This window comes from Chiloscyllium punctatum, chromosome 20, assembly GCF_047496795.1.
Source record: "Chiloscyllium punctatum isolate Juve2018m chromosome 20, sChiPun1.3, whole genome shotgun sequence".
In the NCBI taxonomy this organism is placed as follows: Eukaryota; Metazoa; Chordata; class Chondrichthyes; order Orectolobiformes; family Hemiscylliidae; genus Chiloscyllium; species Chiloscyllium punctatum.
Genome location: NC_092758.1, coordinates 74,849,346 through 74,869,473, shown reverse-complemented (window position 1 = coordinate 74,869,473; position 20,128 = coordinate 74,849,346). Strand labels below are relative to the sequence as shown.

The window sequence follows — 20,128 nt, the reverse complement described above, 5'->3', positions numbered from 1 at the left end:
TGTGACTGGAAAAAGCATGGCCGTTGAGAAAGCAGTGGGGAACTATTGGCTCCCTTAGTGCACGGGTAATTTAAAAAAGGTGTAAAGGTTGAGAATACTCCTTTTGCTTGCAGACAACAGATTTTTGTGAATGAATGTTTGTTATTTCTAGCAAGCATACATAAACCACATTATGTGCTGGATTGATTATGACAAATTAGAAATTACTGGAAGTGCTAGTGCACTCAAATTGGTCAGCAAATCGGTCAGCAAATCCTACCCTATCACGCAAACCTTTTTGCCTGTGATTCAATTGTCAACATTTGAAATTTGGCCATAATGGACACATTTACAATATGAGGGGAGGGAGCAGAATAGTGATAATATTGCTGGACTAGTAATCCAGACTAGAGGTCTGGGCAAATGCGAGGAGACATAGTTCAAATCACACCAAGATAGCTACTGGAATTTTAATATTCAATTACTAAAACTCAATTAATAAAATCTAGAATTGCAAGAAGTCTGAGTAATGATGACCATGAAACCATCATTGATTGTTGTAAAAACCCATTCAATTCACTTATGTCCATTAGGAAAAGAAATCTGTCAGCCTTCCCTGACCTTGATTTCTTGGTACTTCAGAGCCAGGTAACAAGGTTAACATTTAACTGCCATTTGAAATGGCCTAGCAAACCAACTGATTCAATGGCAATTAGGGATGGGCAACAGATGTCGGCTTTGCCAGCAACACACTCATCCCAATAATAATTGAAAATAATACTCATATTGTCCTTAACTTGCAGCTCTTTTGCCAATTCAATTAACAAGCTATATCCATTTTCAGATAGCTTATGTCCTGTTCACAACTTATTTTCTTAACAATATTAGTATAAGCCAATTTCACAACTATACTTTCAGCAAGATCACCATATATGTGTGAATAGGAAATCCCTAGGCATTTTTTTATATTGCTGAATAAATGCCAGTGTTGTTGTACTGGAACAGCTTGGCTAGAGAGCATGGTTAATTCTCGAATACCAGTTCTCTGAACAAATTGTTGTAATGTTGTCAGTGCCCATAGCCATTGTCGTATTGACAGCTTTCAGCCATTTCAGTGATAAGAGGGTAGTGATAGCAGGGGATTGCAAATTCCCCAATATTAACTGGGATAGTCATCGTGTGAAAAGTTTGGAGTGAGCAGAATTATTCAAGTCATTGATACATACTGTAAGACTGGTGATGAGAGGAAGGGTTGGGAGCGGCAAAGGTCACATACCTGGAGGGTCAGCAGCAAGAGAAATTGTCAGAATGGCAAAGGCCATGAGCAACAAGACAGTCAGTCAGTCAGGGGCTGGCAGAGACCAAATGCAGAATGGTAGATTGGTAGCAAAAACAATCTTAAAATGATATGAACCAAATCACAAAATCCTATATCAGGCATAGTTCAAAATGACATTAAAACAAAACTTGTAATACTCAATGAGGATTAGGATCCCATGATTAATATCACATGCTGATATAAAATATGGATAATTAAAACTTAGACATCCCATAAACTACTTTAACACAGTTTGAAAAGGATTTTATGACAGTGTTAAAAATTAGCTGCTTTATTTTAAAATGGCCACATCATTCACCTTACTTGGACATAGCCAAACTCTCACGAATTTACCAAGGATTTTCCACATTTCTTCCTAGTAAAAGGCTTCTGCTCAAAATGAAACGGCGGGGTAGCTCAGTGGGGGCAGCACTGTAGCTCTGTGATGAGTGCCAAGGACCCAGGTTCAATTCCAGCCTTAGGCGACTATCTGTGTGGAGTTTGCACATTCTCCCAGTGTCTGCGTGGGTTTCCTCTGGGTGCTCCGGTTTCCTCCCACAATCCAAAGATGTGCAGGTTAGTTGAATTGGCCATGCTAAATTACCCAGTGTTTAGTGATGTGTAGGTTAGGCACATTAACCAGGGGTAAATGTAGAGTAACAGAGGAATGGGTCTGGGTGGGTTACTCTTCGGACGACCGGTGTAGACTTGTGGGTCAAATGACCTGTTTCCACACTGTAGGGATTCTATGATTACTAAAAAAAACTGGAAAGCTTTGCGAGCTGGCCACACCCAGGCTACAATGATTGTTCCAACTTTAAAAACAAACCCTAAGGCCTCAAACTGTTTATACGTACTTTCTTAGAGACAGCTCCACCCCTCTGCCTTATGAACTCTCTTCAAAACAAAAGGACAAAAATAACCTCTTAAACTGTCAGCATTGCCACACTGGGAACAAACAGAGTTCCAAGTCACAGACCAGCAAATTGCAGGTGGGGGTGCTCCCATGCATCTGCTACTTTGGCTAATTCTGGAGTACCAGTTTTCAGGATATTTGGCGGAATGTTGTCAGGACCTTTATCCATTCTACTAGCTAGATACATCATAGAAAACAGGGGATAGGTGAGGAAGGGTGTTACTGGAGGCCTGTGATTAGTGGTATTCTTCAAGAATCAGTGTTGAGACCTCTGTTATAATATACATAAATGATTTGGATGAAAATGTTGGTCGATTAAATAGCAAGTTTGCAGATAACATGAAAATTAGTGGAGTTGTGAATCGTGAGGAAGGTCACCAAAGAATATAGCAGGATATGCATCATTTGAAAAGTTGGGCAGACAAATAGCAGATGGAGTTTAATCTGGACAAGTGTGATGTGATGCATCGTGGGAGACCAAACGCAAGAGGGAAGTATGACAGAACCATTAATATTCAGTGGGATCTTGGAGTATAAGTCCGTAGCTCCCTAAAAGTAGTAGCACAAGTGGATAAGGTGGTAAAGACAAAACAGCATGCTTGCCTTCTTTGATTGAGGCATTGAGTAAAGTTGGCAAGTCATCTTGCAGCTGTATACGACTTCAGTTAAGCTCTACCTGGATTATTACGTGCAGTTCTAGTCACCACACCACAGAAAGGATATGGAGGTTTTGGAGTCAATGCAAAAGCGGTTTGCCAAAATGTTGTCTGGATTGAATTGCAGTAGCTATAAGGAGAGCTTGGACAAACTTAGATTTTTTTCGCTAGAGCATCAAAGACTGAGGGGCAACCTGATAAAAGTATAATAGAATTATGAGGGCATAGATTGGTCAAAGTCTTTTTCCCAGAGTGGAAATGTTAAATACTGAGGGAACATAAGTTTAACATGAGAGGGGAAAAGTTTGAAGTAGACATGCAAGGTAAGTGTTATATACAGAGGGTTTTAGGTTTTTGTTCTCTTTATCATTCATGGGATGGGGACATCACTGGCTAGGCAGCATTTATTGCCCATCCCTAGTTGCCCAGAGGGCAGTTAAGAGTCAGCTACATTGCTGTGCGTCTTCAGTCACATGTAGGCCAGATCAGGTAAGGACGGCAATTTCCTTCCTTAAAGGACATTAGTGAACCAATCGGTTTTTCCAACAATTGACAATGATTTCATGGTCATCATTAGACTCATAATTCCTCATTTTTTTAATTCAATTCAAATTCCATCATCTGCCATGGCAGGATACAAACCCAGGTCCCCAGAACATTATCTGGATCTCTGGATTAACAGTCCGGCAATAATGCCACTAGGCCATCACATCCTGTCCGGAACACAGTGCCTAGAACGTAGTGCCAGGAAGGTGATACATAAAAACAACATTTGACATGCATTTAGACAGACACATGAACAGGCAGGGAATAAAGGGTTATGTTCCATGTGGAGGCAGATGGGATTAATTTAAATTGACATCATAGTCAGCACAGACGTGGTGGGCCAAAGGGCCCATTGTTGTACTGTACTGTTCTACATTCTACAGCCTTTAGCCGTTTCAGACAGTTATAGGGTAGCGATAGCAGTGGATCAACTTTCCTAACTAACTAAGATACACAAAGTATGAAAGGTTCGGAGGGAGCAGAATAGTTAAAATACATCAGGAGCAGGTTTTTAAGCCAGTACTTACAAGGCCTCTTGTGGTTGAAGTATCGCTTGGGAAGCATTTTGCAGACACCAATCACAACTCTGATAGATTTAAGATCATTATGGAAAAGGACAAGGATGGGCTTGAAATCAAAGTTCGCAACTGGGGAAAAGGCTGATTTTAATAAAATCAGATATGATTTGGCCAACATGCACTGGGAGCAGATTTACTTTGAAGAAAATTTGGCTCAGAGCAATGGGATGCATTCAAGAAGGAAACTAGAAAAGTACAGGGCCAAGATATTCCAATAAATCAGAAGGGTGGGACCAACAAAGCCTATGAACCCTGGATATCAAAGGCTATACATCATTTTATTAAAAGAAAAAGAGAAGCTTAAGACAGATACCAAGAACTCAAAACAGCAGAAGCCCCTGGAGGAGAATAAAATGCGCACGAGGAATGTAAAAGGGAGATTAGGAGAGATAAAAGGGGATGTGAAGATATATTGGTAGGTAAGATAAAAGAAAATCCTAATTTGTTTTATAGGCACATTAAGGACAAAAGGGAAGAGTAGAGTCCATTAAGGATCACAGAGGTAACCTGTGCATGGAGACAGAGGGTGTAGGTAGGGTTCTAAATGAATACTTTGGGCCGATGCTCACAAGTGAGAAGATATAGAAATCAGGTATAGAATAGTTTAACAAACAATCAAAGTATTTTTCAATTACATCACAATGTAAACTTTTGTTATAAATTCTGTCTTACAATTGTGTACTCCACAATCATGATGAAGGAGCAGCTCTCCAAAAGCTAGAGCTTCCAATTGAACCTGTTGGACCTGGTATTGTGTGATTTTTAACTTTGTACACCCCAGTCCAACACCAGCATCTCCAAGGGATGAATCAAGACAGTCAGTATGGCTTTGTTTAGGGGAGGTCATGTCTGACCAACATGATTGAATTTTTCAGAGATGACCAAGTTTGTAGATAAAGGCAATGCTTTTGATGTCATCTAATTGGGTTGCAGCAAGGCTTTTAATAAGGTCCTGCAAAGAAGACTGACAGCAAAGGAAGAGCCCAGGAAATCAAAGGAATTCAGCAAATTGGATCCACAATTGCTGAAATGGCAGGAAACAAAGGGTGATTGTTGGAGTGTTTTTCTGACTGGAAGTCTGTGTTCAGCAGGATCCCACAGGAATCAGTGTTGTGCACCTTGTTACTTGTAATTTATATAAACGATTTAGATTTGGACGCATGAGGGTTGATCAGTAAGTTCAAGATAATATAAAATTTGAATATGTGTTAAATAGTGAGGAGCTGAACTTTTGACTTCAAAATATATATGGGCTGATTAGGTGGGCTGATCAGGTGGGCTGATCAGTGGCAAATGGAATTCAATCTGGATAAGTGTGAACTCAGGACAGGAAAAATAAGGCAAGGGAATACATGATGTTTGGTAGGACCCCTGAGAAGTACAGAGGATCAGAGAGAGCTTAATGTGCATGTACACTGGTCCTGTCCAGTATCAGGTTTGGTGGATAAAGTGGTTCAAAAGACATATGGTTTACTTGCCTTTAATAGATAAGTAGAGTTTAAGAATAGGCCTGTGTGTAGTTCTGGAATCGACAATATAGGAGGGATGAGAGTACACTGGAAAAGGTGCAGAGAAGACTTACAAGGATCTTGGCTGGGCTGGAAAGTTTCAGTTATGAAAAAAGATCTGACAGACTAGTGTTATTTTCCTTCGAGCAGAGGAGATCGAGAAGGGATATGATTGAGATGTATAAAATTAAGAGGGCGCAAAAAGCATCAACATGAAGAAATTTTGCGCCTTGATGGGGGTAACAATGACCGGGGGCATGGATTTAAAGTTAAAGGCTGAGGAGGTTTAGCAGAGATGTGAGGACATTTTGTTTCACCCACAAGGATATGGGAATCTGGAATCCACAGATGGTAGAGGCAGAAATCTTCATAATATTTAAAAAGCATTTAGATGTGCACTTGCAGTGCAAAACACACCAGGGTATAGGCAAGTGCTGGAAAGTGGGACCAGAATAGTTAGGTGATTGCTTCAGACCAGTATGGCATGATGGGTCAAGGGGCCGTTTTTCTACGCTGTCGATCCCAATAACTTTTTTGATATCATGAAGATTGAATTGAATTGATTGAAGACTGGTATCTATGATGTTAGGGACCTCAGAAGATCAATGAGATGGATCACCCACTCCAGTTGAAGATGGATGCAAATAGTTCAGTCTCATCTTTTGTACAGATGTGCTAGGCTCTTCATTGTTGGCAATGAGCATATTTGTGGCAGTCTGTTCACTTGTTAGTTGCTTAACTATCCACCAACCTTCACAATTGAATGTGGCAGGATTGCAGATTTTAGATCTGATCAATTGGTTGCAGAATCATTTAGCCCTCTCAACTACTTCTCTTTGCCATGTAAATAGTCCTCAGTTGCAATTTCACCAGGTTGACACCTCATTTCTACATTTGGCAGGTACCTTTCTACACTCTTCAATGAAACAGGATTGATCTCCTGGCTTAATGGTGATGGTAGACAGGCCATGAGGTTACAGATTGTGGTTGAATAAAATTCTGTTGCTGATGGTCATGGATGCCCAGTCTTGATCTCTTAGAAATTGATCTAATTTAACACATGATGGAACGTATCCTCATTGTGAAGACAAGTCTATATTCAAGAACACAGCAGCCAATCTAAATAAGCACGTCACTACCATTACAGACTTTATTAGCAAGTGTGTAGAAGACTCTGTGCCAAAGAAGTTAACCTGAATCTTCCAAAACCAGAAACCATGGATGAACTGGGAGATCCATTACCTACTGAAGTCCAGTCAGATGACCCTTATCTTTGCAGGAAATCCAGATACAACCTCTGTAAGGCCATTAGAGATGCCAAGAGGCATACTGGACTCAGCTACAGACTCAAACTAACCACCTGCCATTTGTGGCAAGGCCTACAATAACATTATAGCCTACAAAGCAGAGCAGAACCGAATAGTGGATAAAAATACATGCCCACCACAGACCACCCCCCCACCCTCACCCCCACCCCCACCCCCCCCCGGTTGCTTGACCAGTCTGTGGGAGAGCAGTCCCAATCTTGGCACGTGCCTCCAGATGCTAGGAGTTGCAGGGTCAGCAGACTGACTTTTCCATCATTGTTTATGGTGTTGAGGTAAATTCTCGGAGGTCCATCCAGTTTCATTCCATTATTTAGGCTTTGTAGCAACTGAGTAATTCGCTGGTTCATTTCAGATGGCAGGTAAGAGTCAACAACTTTGCTGAGGGTCTGGAGTCACATGTAGGCCAGAACAGGTCAGGATGATTATTTTCCTTCCCTATTAGACATTACTAAATCAGATAGGCTTTAACACACTTGACAATGGTTACATGGCTGCCATCAGACCAGTTTTCATTCTAGATTTTTACTGAATTCAAATTTCATCTGTTCGATTTAGTGGGATTTGACTCCATGATCCAGGACATTAGGTTGGAACTCTGTCCAGTGACATTACAAGCATACAACCATATCATGAAGGATGGCTGAGACTCAATCTGAAAAAACTATCTAAGAAGCAATTATCTGGACATCGAAATTCTTCATCTGGAATTTACAAATCTCAATGAGACCTCAGAATGTCTATGAGGAGGAGACTTCACAACTACAGGTGCTGCTGCAAATGGATTGCCCCAGAGTTGGTGAATAACCAGTTCAAAACCCACTCTTAGGAGAAGCATGATTGTCTGTGGCTTTTGCCAAGGATGCAGATAGTGTTATATCCAGGAACTTGTAGTAACATCTGGAACAACGACCTTTCCTCCTGACTCTCTCTTCCGGAAGTGACATCCAGTTTTGCAAAATGCAATAAGCCTGAAAAGAATAGAGACTGCAAACCACAATCTTTTCACTTTCTGAAACATTCACCACAACTGGCTACATGCAAGTTACCAGCTAAACAACCTAAGCCAAAAAATTAACCAAAGAATTCTAAACTTTGTTATTTTCCTTTGTATTGGACACAATTTCCTTTTAACTCTGTATGTGTATGTCCAGATGTGGTTACAGTAGTTGCGTGCTTGATGTCACATTTGCATTATTTGAGGTTTAACAGATCATAAATTTATTTCTTTAACTCAAGAAAACCTTGTTGCTTGGCTACTTCTTGTTCAGAGCAGAACACAGTTAACAGAATTTTTAATTGGTGAAGGTACAGCTTTGTGTTGGACAGAGTATCCAGTTCCACTTTTCACCTGATGGAAACAGACAATGTAGAAAAATGACTTAAAATAGGCAACTTTAAACAGGGTTTCACTGCACTGGAGGGGGGAGCAAGTCCACTGCACAGGGGAAACTTTGAGGACAAAGAAATAAGCATGGAGGTGATGCAGGAGAGAGCTTAGGAGTGTACAAACCTCATAAGGTGGGGCATAACGGGATGTACATGAGGTCTTTGTTAAGAACAGATTGCTAAGGTCAGAGAGGAAGATTGAAGGACATTGTTAAAATAAAGCAAGGGTGAGATCAGAAGACGACATGGGCGTGGAAGGAAATGAAAGGGAAAAGAACAGCTTTCACACACTGCCACATACACTCAATTTCTAATTATCTAAGTGCAATGACAGGAATACTCAACCATGAACACAAGAACTCCTTTATCTTAAAACATACAGCCAAAATTTGTCTTGAAGAAAAAAAAACTTTGCATATAACAGGCCCGCATGGCCAGACATTTTCTTTGAGAACAATGAATAAAAGCTCCAGGAGCCTATTTGTTTCTTCAATTCTTGTAGGGACAAATAAAATAAACTGTGCTATACCTGAAATTGTCAACTCATTTTTCAACTTTTATATCTAATTTTAACAAGAGGAAGTAGTGAATTTGTCAGGTAACGGGTTTAAATTCTTTCAAGCAATTGGTTTGTTTAGTTTTGACAACTCCGTTTCAGCTTTCCAAGAGTTTTGATTGCTTGTTAATTATAACTGAGTTAAAAAAAGGAACTGCAGCTTTCTTTGATGATGCTTGAAAATGCTGATACATGTTTAAAACTGACAAATATTCCAACAGCATTCCATGTTTGCATATATGAAAACTGTAAATATTCAACATACGCAGAGTTTGAAAGAGGATAACTGAGAGGGATTTCAAAAGTGTATATAAGATAGCAAAACGTATCAAGAGGTTATGTCTTGAACATAGTTTAATATTAAATTATGATTGTAGAACAAAATCACTGAACAAAAATAAAAATAAAACGTATCTAGTGCTACATCACATCTGAAAATGGCTTATCAACAAACATGTACATTTGAGGTCAGGTGACAGCAAGGTCCCACAAAAAGCAATCAAGATGAATGCCTAAATATATACATCATTTTGGTGTTGTTGATAATGCAGGATACCAAGACAACTGTCTAGTCTACTTTTGACAATGGCCAAAGAATATGCAACTTCCACCTGCCAAGCCAGGCCTCAACTGAACATTGCATTGGAAAATAGCACATCTCCAATTATGTATCACTCCATTAGTACTTCACTAAATTATAGACATCTTCTAATCAACCAGTTCAGAGAAATGTCATTACACACCTCTGCAATAGGTGAGACTTTTAACTTCAGAGGTATGGACACTATTACTGCACCACAAGAGTATCCCAACACTAAATTACATACTTATCTGGACTGATGCAGTAAGTAGCTGTTGTCAATTGGTAAATATTCCTCGAGTCATTGAAACTAGACACCCTCTCCGTTTAATCCATAAACAGTAATAATCAAAGTATCACTCAAAATTCAAAGAAACAAAGAGATCCTCAGATAGTTTAATCCTTTCATCTGTGGAAGGACAGCACCTTGAGACAAAGTTCATACCATGTAATTTTATATGATAAGATCCATATCTCATCATAAATGGCATTTCGAAGTTTACAAAAATAGCATATTTCAAAAAGAAAACAATAACTTACCGATAAACTAATTCTCCATCCATTGAATCTTGTTCATCAGTGCAAGTAAAGGTTAACCTGCCTCCAATTACAGCACCAACTATATACACTAGCCAAGCCAAGCGACCTGAGGATATAAAGAACAAATGCTAAATCCTTCAACATTATAATGGATGTATTTCGCAATTTGATGGTAAACATTAATCCCAAGGCTTGAACTGATCAACTCAAAACAACCATGACTTTATCAGAAATTATATTTGGTGCATTGTCTTGAATGGAACATGCCAGATTAAGGTATCAAAATCCTGACTGAAACTGAAACCCAACGATTTCAGCTGATAGTCTGTGATCTGCAGAACTGCATAATTGTCTGGGTTCAATAACAGTAAATTCACTTGCAAGTTATTTTGAATCTGTTTTGATTTGGTATCTTAAGCAGAAGACCAGTTCAATTGCAAACAGATCAGAGTTTTGGGTTCTATTCTCCACCTGTGCCATTTTGGTTGAGATGTAAGGTTTGGGCTGCAATAGATCTCAGTCACCTCATGTTCAGAAGGATAACAGTCAGACAGATTATTGCTCCAGTTCCTTGCTGGGATATTAGACAACAGAATTGATACCTCACTTACCGTGGTTAACCTAAGCTCATTGCAGACCACTCAGCACTTGTCTGACGTACTGCAGAAAGTGGAAATGCGGAGGAGAAAAGATGGCATACACCTGACCCAGAGCATTTGACACAACATTGTGTTGGTCCTTCTCAGCTACCTAAAGCAGGCATAAATCAAAAAAAAACTCTCCTTTCATAATAAGAACATGAGACCTAGGAGCAGGAGTAAACCATCTGGCCCTTCGAGCCTGCTCCGCCATTCAATAAGATCATAGCTGATCTTTTTGTGACCTCAGCTCCACTCTAACATATAGTTAGTAAGTTTGCAGATGACACCAAAATTGGAGGTGTAGTGGACAGCAAAGAAGGTTATCTCAAATTACAACAGGATTTTGATCAGATGGGCCAATGGGTTGAGAAGTGGCAGATGGAGTTTAATTTAGATAAATGTGGGGTGCTGCATTTTGGGAAAGCAAACATTGCAGGACCTATACACTTAATGTATAGATCCTCAGGAGTGTTGCTGAACAAAGAGACCTTGGAGTGCAGGTTCAAAGATCCTTGAAAGTGGTAGATAGGATAGTGAAGAAGGCGTTTCCTTTATTGGTCAGAGTATTGAGTACGGGAGTTGGGAGGTCATGTTTCGGCTGTACAGGACATTGGTTAAGCCACTGTTGGAACATTGCATGCAATTCTGGTCTCCTTCCTATCGGAAAGATGTTGTGAAACTTGAAAGGGTTCAGAAAAGATTTACAAGAATGTTGCCAGGGTTGGACGAGGGAGAGGGTGAGTAGGCTCGGGCTGTTTTCCCTGGAGCATCAGAGGCTGAGAGGTGACCTTATAGAGATTTACAAAATCACAAGGGGCATGCATAGGATAAATAGACAAAGTCTTTTCCCTGGGATGGGGGAGTCTAGAACTAGAGGGCATAGGTTTAGGGTGAGAGGTGAAAGATATAAAAGAGACCTAAGGTGCAACATTTTCACACCGACGGTAGTACGTGTTTGGAATGAACTGCCAGAGGAAGTGGAGGAGGCTGGTACAATTGCAACATTCAAAAGGCATCTGGAAGGATATATGAATAAGAGGGATTTGGAGGGATATGGGCCAGGTGCTGGCAGGTGGAAGTAGATTGGGTTGGGATATCTAGTCGGCATGGATAAGTTGGACCGAAGGGTCTGTTTCTGTGCTGTACATCTCTATGACTCTCACTATAACCCTTAATCTCATTACTGTTCAAAAATTATCGATCTTAGTTTTAAAAGCATTTACTGAGGAAGCCTCAACTACTTCACTGGGCAGGGAATTCCACAAATTCACAACTCTCTGGGTGAAGAAGTTCCTTCTCAACTCAGTCCTAAAACTGCTCCCCCTAACATTGAAGCTTCCTAATTCCCTTCGTAATTTTATATATTTCTTAAAAAATACCCCTATTCTTTTAAGTTCCAATGAATATAATCAGAGTCTACTCAGTCTTTCCTCATAAGCCAAGCCCCTCCAGTCCGGAATCAACCTAGTGAACCTCCTCTGCACCCCCCCCAGTGAGAGTACATCCTTTCTCAAGCAAGGAGACCAAAACTGCATGCAGTACTCCAGGTGTGGCATCACCAGCACCCTATATAGCTGCAACATAACCTCCCTGTTTTTAAACTCCATCCCTATAGCAATGAAGGACAATATTCCATTTGCCTTCTTAATTACCTGTTGTACCTGCAGACCAACTTTGTGATTCATGCACAAGGACATCCTAGTCCCTCTGCACAGCAGTATGCTGCGATTTGTTTTACCATTCAAGTAACAGTCCTTTATACTGTCATCCCTACCAAAATGGATGACTTCACATTTATTAGATTGTACTCCATCTGTCCGACCTTTGCCCACTCACTTAAACTATGTCCCTTTGCAACATTTCCTGTGCACACTTTGCTCTACCACTCATCTTCGTATCATCCGCAAACTTTGACACACTACACGTGGTCCCCAACTCCAAATCATCTATGTAAATTGTGACCAATTGCAGTCCCAGCACTGATCTCTGAGGCACACCATTAGGCACTGATTACTAACCAGAAAAACACTCATTTATGCCCATTCTTTGCTTCCTCTTAGTTAACCAATGCTCTATCCACGTTAATATACTGCCTGTTACACCTTGCATCTTTATCTGATACAGCAGCCTTTTGTGCAGCACCTCGTTGAATGCTTTTGGAAATCTAGGTATACTACATCCAATGGGTCCCCATTGTCCACCATGCTTGTAACGTCTTCATAGAATTCCAATAGATTAGGTAAGCATGACGTGTCCTTCATGAACCCATGCTGCGTATGCCCAATGGGACAATTTCTGTCCAAATGCCATGCCAGTTCTTCTTGATACTACACTCAAGCATTTACTTTACTACAGAAGTTAAGCTAACTGGTCTATAATTTCCCTTCCTTTTTAAACAGTGGTGTCATATTTGCTGTATTTCAATCTCCTGGAACTGCCGCAGAGTCCAGAGGATTATGGAAAATTACCATAAGTACATTTGCTATCTCTCCCACTATCTCTTTTAGTACCCAGAGATGCATTCCATCAGGATCATGAGATTTATCTATCCTTCGCACCATTAGCTTGCCCAACACTTGCTCTTTCATGATAATGATTGCTTCCATGTCCTCACCTACCTTCATCTCTTTGTCAATTACTAGCATGTTATTCGTGTCCTCCACTGTGAAGATCGACACAAAATACCTATTCGATGCCTCGGCCATTTCCTCATATCCCATTACTAAATCCCCCTTCTCATCCTCTAAAGGTCTAATATTTATTTAAACCATTCTTTTTCATTTTATATATTTATCGAAATTTTTGCTGTCTGTCTTCACATTCTGAGCTAGATTTTTCTCATAATCTATCTTACTTTTCTTAATAGCTTTTTTGTGGCTTTCTGTTGACCTTTAAAGTTTTCCCAATCTTCTAGTTTCCTGCTGATCTTGGCCACTTTGTATGCCTTCTCTTTCAATTTGATAGCCTCTCTCATTTCCTTAGATACTCATGGCAGATTACCACTTTTCCTACAGTCCTTCCTTTTCACTCGTGCATACTTTTGCTGAGCAGTTTGAAAATTCTCCATTGTTTGTCAACTATCCCACCATGAAGTTTTTGCTTCCACTCTAGCCAACTCCTCTGTCACCCTACTATCACAGGTGGCACTGCTGCCTCACAGCGCCACGGACCTGGGTTCAATTCCTGCCGCGGGCAACTCTGTGTGGAGTTTACACATTCTCCCCAAGTCTGCGTGGGTAAATGTAGGTGAATGGGTCTGGGTGGGTTGCTCTTCAGAGGGTCAGTGTGGACTTGTTGGGCCGAAGGGCCGGTTTCCACATTGTGGGGAATCTAATGTAATCTATCGCCTCCTTTGTTTAAGCACAATTCAGGGCAAGATTGAGGCATATTTATTTTAAGAACAAAGCCAATTTCCTTGTTTTTCCTGTTATACAAAAAACAAAACCAAAAGCACTCAGCTCCATTGTGTCCCACTCCTGCCCCCTCCCTAAACCCCAACACACACAGTTGTATTTTGATTACCCAACATGATTAGAGCTGATTTTTTAAAAAATCATGGAAATGTGGGCATGATTGGCTGGCCAGCACTTATTGCCCTCAGTAAATTCCTGCTGTTATCTGGAACAGGATGTTTCTAAGACCCTGCAGACTCCTCAACCAATGTACACAATATTAATTTACCCAGACACCTCGGCATGTATCACGAAAAAGCTACACAGCACACGTCTGCAGTCAGTGAACCATGTCGCAACTTTATTTGAAGAGAAAGGTTAAGAGTGTTAAATTTACACTTTTAACAACTCTATTTCTAACTATCTGATTCTTTAGAAACCTAAAATATTTTCCAGATATCTGTGGCTTTTGCCAGTGTGTTGAACTATTTGGTCTATTCCTCTCTTCATGTGTTGATTCTCTCGCTGGTCGGAGGACAATCTGCTCTAGTCGCTGCGATATCCCAACACGCCTCTGCATAGGCTGGAGACATGGGCTTCCCACAGTCCTGCCAGGCTGGGTTATTTTACCCTCCTGGCTACCTTCTGGAACTTTCCAAGGGCTTGACCAATCAGAAGTCAGCACGATGGCTCAGTGGTTAGCAGTGTTGGCTCACTGCCCCAGGTTCAATTCCAGCCTCGGGCAACTGTGCGTGTGGAGTTCAACGTTCTCCTGTGTCTGCGTGGGTTTCCTCCCACAGTCCAAAGATATGCAGGTTAAGTGAATTGGCCATGCTCAATTGCCCATCGTGTTCAGGGATGTACAGGTTACATGCATTAGTCAGGGGTAACTATAGGATAATAGAGTAGGGGAATGGGTCTGGGTAGGTTACTCTTCAGAGGATCAGTGTGGAGTTGTTGGGCTGATGGGGCTGTTTCCACACTAGAGGGATTCTAATTCTGATTCTAAAAAGTATCAAATTAATTGGCCTCATCACCTTGAAATGCTGCTAATGGCTTGCTTAACAGAAAACCCTTTGATGTGTGCGCTCTTGGGCCTAGAAGTCTGATTTCATCCCAGAATATACACCTGGTCTTTTGTCTTATCGAGGCATGTCTGCCCCATACAACTAGTGCTGTTTGTTTGTTTGTAACTTCTTAATGTTTTAAGGTGTCTCTCTGGTTTCAATTGTTTGGGCTTAGATCTTGCAAGGACTTGTCCCTAGGCAGCATTGGCTCAGGTACCCGCACCATACTTTGCCTTTTGGTCAATTCTGATGTCTTGTTTGTTTCAGTTGCTGTGGCTGTATTTCTGGCCTTCCTACGTAATTAATTTTATTTCACTTGAGCAGTTGCAGGCTGCTATACTGAAATGCTTATTTTAGATGCTGTATACTGTAGCTATATGTTAGCGGTGGATGGAGTGAATGTTTACAAATGTGGTGCTTTGTCCTCCATGATGTCAAGCTTTGAGTGCTTTTGGATCTGCACTTAGCCTTGCAAGTGGGAAGTATTCCATCACTCTCCTGCCTTCTGCCTTGTAGATAGAGGACAGACCTTGGGGAAAGAGGAAGTGAGCTACTCGTCACTGGATTCCTCACCTTTGACCTGTTCTTGCTCCCATAGTATATATATATGGTTAGTTCAATTCAATTTCTGGATTTGATGTCGTTCCCAAAAAAGATCAGGTTAGTAAATGCAGATCTTTCCTAACATATTCCTCCTCTATTTATAACCTTCCTATCCTTAGTGCTTTCATATATTGAACACTATGAGTTGAAATGCTCACACAGGTCATACAATTGGAGTCCCTCGATACTGACAAAATCACTAGAAAAGCTTGATTTATCTTGCTGAATTACTATTCCAGTTAAATACCCCAAGCCACCAAGCTCTTAACAATTTAGCTTCAAGGATGATCTGAATCAATTTACTGGTGAAAGGCACTGTTAGGCAGTGTGGCATTGGAAATTTCCCATGTTTTATTTAGCAGTGATATTCTGAAATATAAACCATGAATCAGCATAAGGCTGCTGCGGATGTCTCAAAGTTGTCACTACCATACTTAGAGTTTCTGACTAATTAAGAGCTGATTAGATTGAAAAATAAAAATCGGTGCTGGAGGTATGAATCGCTGCACAAATCATTTGAACAGTTGTCAACTGTGACATGAGAGCTGCAACTCTATGGGGGAAACAAAGAAATATATACAGCTATGGAGTGCTTTCTGTCGGTGCTAAAGAAGAAGAATAGGCAAACCGGGAGCTCTGATGTACTTAATACAGTGAAATAAGTGGCCACCTGTCTAAAACACTTCCACAAGTGGGAAAAGATGTACCTTTGTAAATAATGTTGCTAGCCTCAATATATGGCTAGATTTGAAAAAATGTCCATATCAACCAAGCCACATGTGCAGTGGATAGTTACTATAGTACTTAGCAACCATTTGAAAGTGAAAGCTCTTTGAGATAATTTTTTACAAAAACTGAACAAGGTTATAGAAAGTTGGTTGCTCAAGAGACAGGATGATGTGCAGATTAAGACTAATATTATATAGAATACAGGTAAACCTAATTAAAGTTGACTCAGTTAAAAGTTATTTCTCTCCAACATTCTTAATAAAATAATGCCATTTATTCGTATGATGAGTTTCAGTTTAATGTTGTTTGCCTTAGAGTTCATGTTCTGAGGTCTGTACATCTTTTTCCCAGTCTTCTACTCCCACACTCAGTCCTTAAGGGCTACTTGGCTTTCCTCCAGTTCACGGCCCTGCCCTCAGTTCTATTTTCAACATCACCTTCACCTGGCTCCTGTTCCTACCCTATTTTTTTACCTTTGAAGTCTCCTGCGTCCTCCCTCTCCTGACTCCCATTTTGCATTTGCAGTGAGGCTCTGAGCTCCAACCAGCGGTAGCAGTTGTCAGTGAAGATTGTTCTGGACTTCAGTTACAACTGCACCAACCATCTTCTGCCATTAGATGGGGCTTGGTCAATTAAAAGGTTCATCAGATGAACATGTGTATTTACAGTAGTTACATTTGTATTACATTTTCTCTATGTGCTTAAAGTTCTTAAAAAGTGATTTTAAGAGTTGTAGACATATAGAAAGGTACTTGATTTCAACTTAATGCTTTAAAGTTGTTTTCTGCAGAGCAAAGTCCGGAAGTACATAAACTTTACAGCTTTATTTTATAGTTTGTGATTTATTTTAGTTTTGCAAATTATTTCAATTAGAAATACACTACTGCATATTCATGGCACAGTATTTCAACTTGTACATTGGTTCTTATGGATATTTTCCTGCCCAAAAGAAACAGATTCCAGTTTTAACACTGACCAACTTCTAATGGGAATTTAAACTTTAATCACTTTCAGGAATGCAACCACAAACTTAAGAGAGGACTTATTGTATGGAAAACTTACATTACAGTCTATTTGTATGAATTCCTATCTTTGAACAGATTCATATTGAACTGGGGTATGGCTTTCTTGAGAAAGTGAGAACTGCGAATGCTGGAGATCAGGGGCAAAACGTATAGTGCTGGAAAAGCACAGCAAGTCAGGCAGCATCCGAGGAGCAGGAGAGTCGATGTTTCGGGCATAAGCCCTTCAACAAGCATGATATCATTCTAGATGAAGGGTTTCTGCCTGAAATATCAACTCTCCTGCTCCTCAGATACTGCCTCACCAGCTGTGTTTTTCCAGTGCCACATTTTTTTACTATGGCTTTCTTGAGCTCTAACAGATTTCCACTTCTGTACAACCCTGTACTTGGCTTAACAGCATGTTAAACTGTGGTTGGCATCACAGCTTTGGACATCCCTGTACTTGCCTTCAAGTGCACACATGTCAGCAGGCAGTAATCAGAAAAAAGATATCTGGCTGATTTATGGTCCTCACTTCACAAAGTATTCTAGTCACAGTCCTGCTGCACCCTCTAACTTAGCACAGAATTGGGATCCAACCTGGAATCATGTGATTCTCTTTGGTTTTGTCCACAAACATGGAACTAATCAAAGCCTGCCTTCTTCCCAATTCCAGTATGAATCACCTGAAGAATACAGCTCCTAACTGACAATTTTTAATACACATTATGACACGTCTGCAACAGATGGGACTTTGGGCTCAGAGGTAGGGACCCCACCACTCAAGAGACCTGAGTTTCTAAATATATGATTGCATCATAAGTAGCAAAGAGATCCCTCTAAGTAACAATAGTGCAACTAGAAAATGTGTGATCAAAACTTATTGCATATCAGATAAAATTTATTTTTTACCATTTGCATATTACTTTCAAAGGCTGTGACATTTCTTGAGATGAAACGGTGATTATAAACATCCTAAGCTGTCACTCTTGAGCCAAGTCAGAGATCGTCAACAACATACCCAACTAAAGGTGGAGAGCAGCGTCAATTCAGGCTATTGTTTTCTCATCTTTCATCAATAACACATTTCCAGTATGATCTGGATCAGGAGTCAGAAGCTTGGCAGACAGGACTCCTGCTCAATTTGAAGTTATCGCTTTCCAATTTCAGTGTGACCAAAGTCAAACTCAGTCACCTTGGGAATCACTTGTCACTTTGTTGGTCTGCATGGATCAATGCCAGGCATTATCTTTTCAAACATTAAAGTTGAACTTTTTGTGATCAACATGCGTTAAGAAAAGTGGCAACATTTTACAATAAAATTATCTCATATCAAGTAGCAAGGCTGGAAATCCTGTGAAAGAAATCTGATTAGAAACATCAAATTTTGGAATTCGTTGTGCTCAATTCAGTTTTATGTTGCATTTTCATTTGCAAATTTGTGTCCCAGGAAAGACACAGGAACCTCACTTTTCCACTGAAAACATTAAATTAGTGGCTTTCATCTCCCACTCCTCCACTGAGGTTGCGAGTTGAACTTTTGCTTTCTTTGCTTCTTGAATACGTGGGATCATTTTATTGCATAATTTTGCCAGTTTTCCGACCACACTAAAGTAATTCAATTTTGATGGTGAAAATAACATAAGACCTCGGAGCAGAAGTAGGTAATTTAGCCCCTTGGGCCTGCTCCATCCTTTGATATGATCATGGCTGATCTCATCTAAGCCTCAAATCCACTTTCCTGCCTGTTCTCCATAATCCTTCAATGCATTACAACACATTATGAATTAAAAATCTATCTCCTCCTGAAATTCAGTCAACGTCTCAGCATCCACTGCACTCTGGGGTCATGAATTTCACAATGCTTTGAGACACACAATTTCTCCTCATGCAAAAAATCGTCTCGAGAACCTTTCGTCCCAGATTGCCCACATGAAGGAACATCCTTTCTACATCTACTTTGTCAATCCCCTCTACCATCATATATACCTCAATTAGATTCAAAACTATAGACCTAAACTGCTCATTTTCTGTCCATAAGACAAACTCATCTCTGGAATCAATCCCGTGAACTTCCTCTGAAGTGCTTCCAAAACAACTACATCCCTCCTCGAGTAAGGGGACTAAAACTACATGCAATACTCCCCAGATGTGATCTCACTAATGCTTTGAACAGTTACTGGTTTATGCAACACCAGTAGAATTGGACTAACTTTTTAAAAAATTTATGAACAAGATGTCAACCATGATTGCCTACAGAATAGCGGACACTCACTTCAAGATATTCTTTGAGTTACTTCTCAGAGGACTGACAAAATATTTTATAAGTGCAGTCTGGCTATCTTTTCTCAAAATCCCTGCCCTTCATTTTGAATTGAAGGGTCTCTAAATTCTAGGTTTGATGATATTAATTACTAATTTGCTTGGTCTTTCTCTTACTACTTTTAACCTTCATGCTAGCCTGCAGTATGGGCTCTATCCCTTCATAACGTTTAAAATTGAGAAATAATGTTCACTGATTGTCTTAGTCTCTGGTCTGCAACATCAGTGATTCCATAGTCCATGAAGCTGTATTTCTTTACCCGAGTGCATCTTGACTCAGGCTATAAAATTTACGCATTATTTGTCAAGTTACTGTAATTCAGTCTGGTGAATCTGATTTATTTCTTCATTCAGCTTAATGATGAAGCGTACTATAGGGGGGATATGCTCTCATGGAGAGGTACTAAAGCCATCAAAAGATCTTAAGTCCACATTTTGCCAATTCCAGCTAGAATCATCTCAGTAATGGATTTCCTTCT

The 20,128-nt window shown here is 40.2% G+C and overlaps 1 protein-coding gene across 1 annotated transcript in view; it reads right to left on the bottom strand.

Moving 5' to 3' along the window:
* Positions 1-20,128, bottom strand: part of LOC140491823 (exportin-7-like) — a 95,041-nt gene that overhangs the window by 40,173 nt on the left and 34,740 nt on the right. Inside the window, exon 5 of the mRNA XM_072590218.1 lies at positions 9,892-9,997. Within this exon, the coding sequence (XP_072446319.1) occupies positions 9,892-9,997 (106 nt within the window). The remainder of the gene's footprint in view (positions 1-9,891; positions 9,998-20,128) is intronic.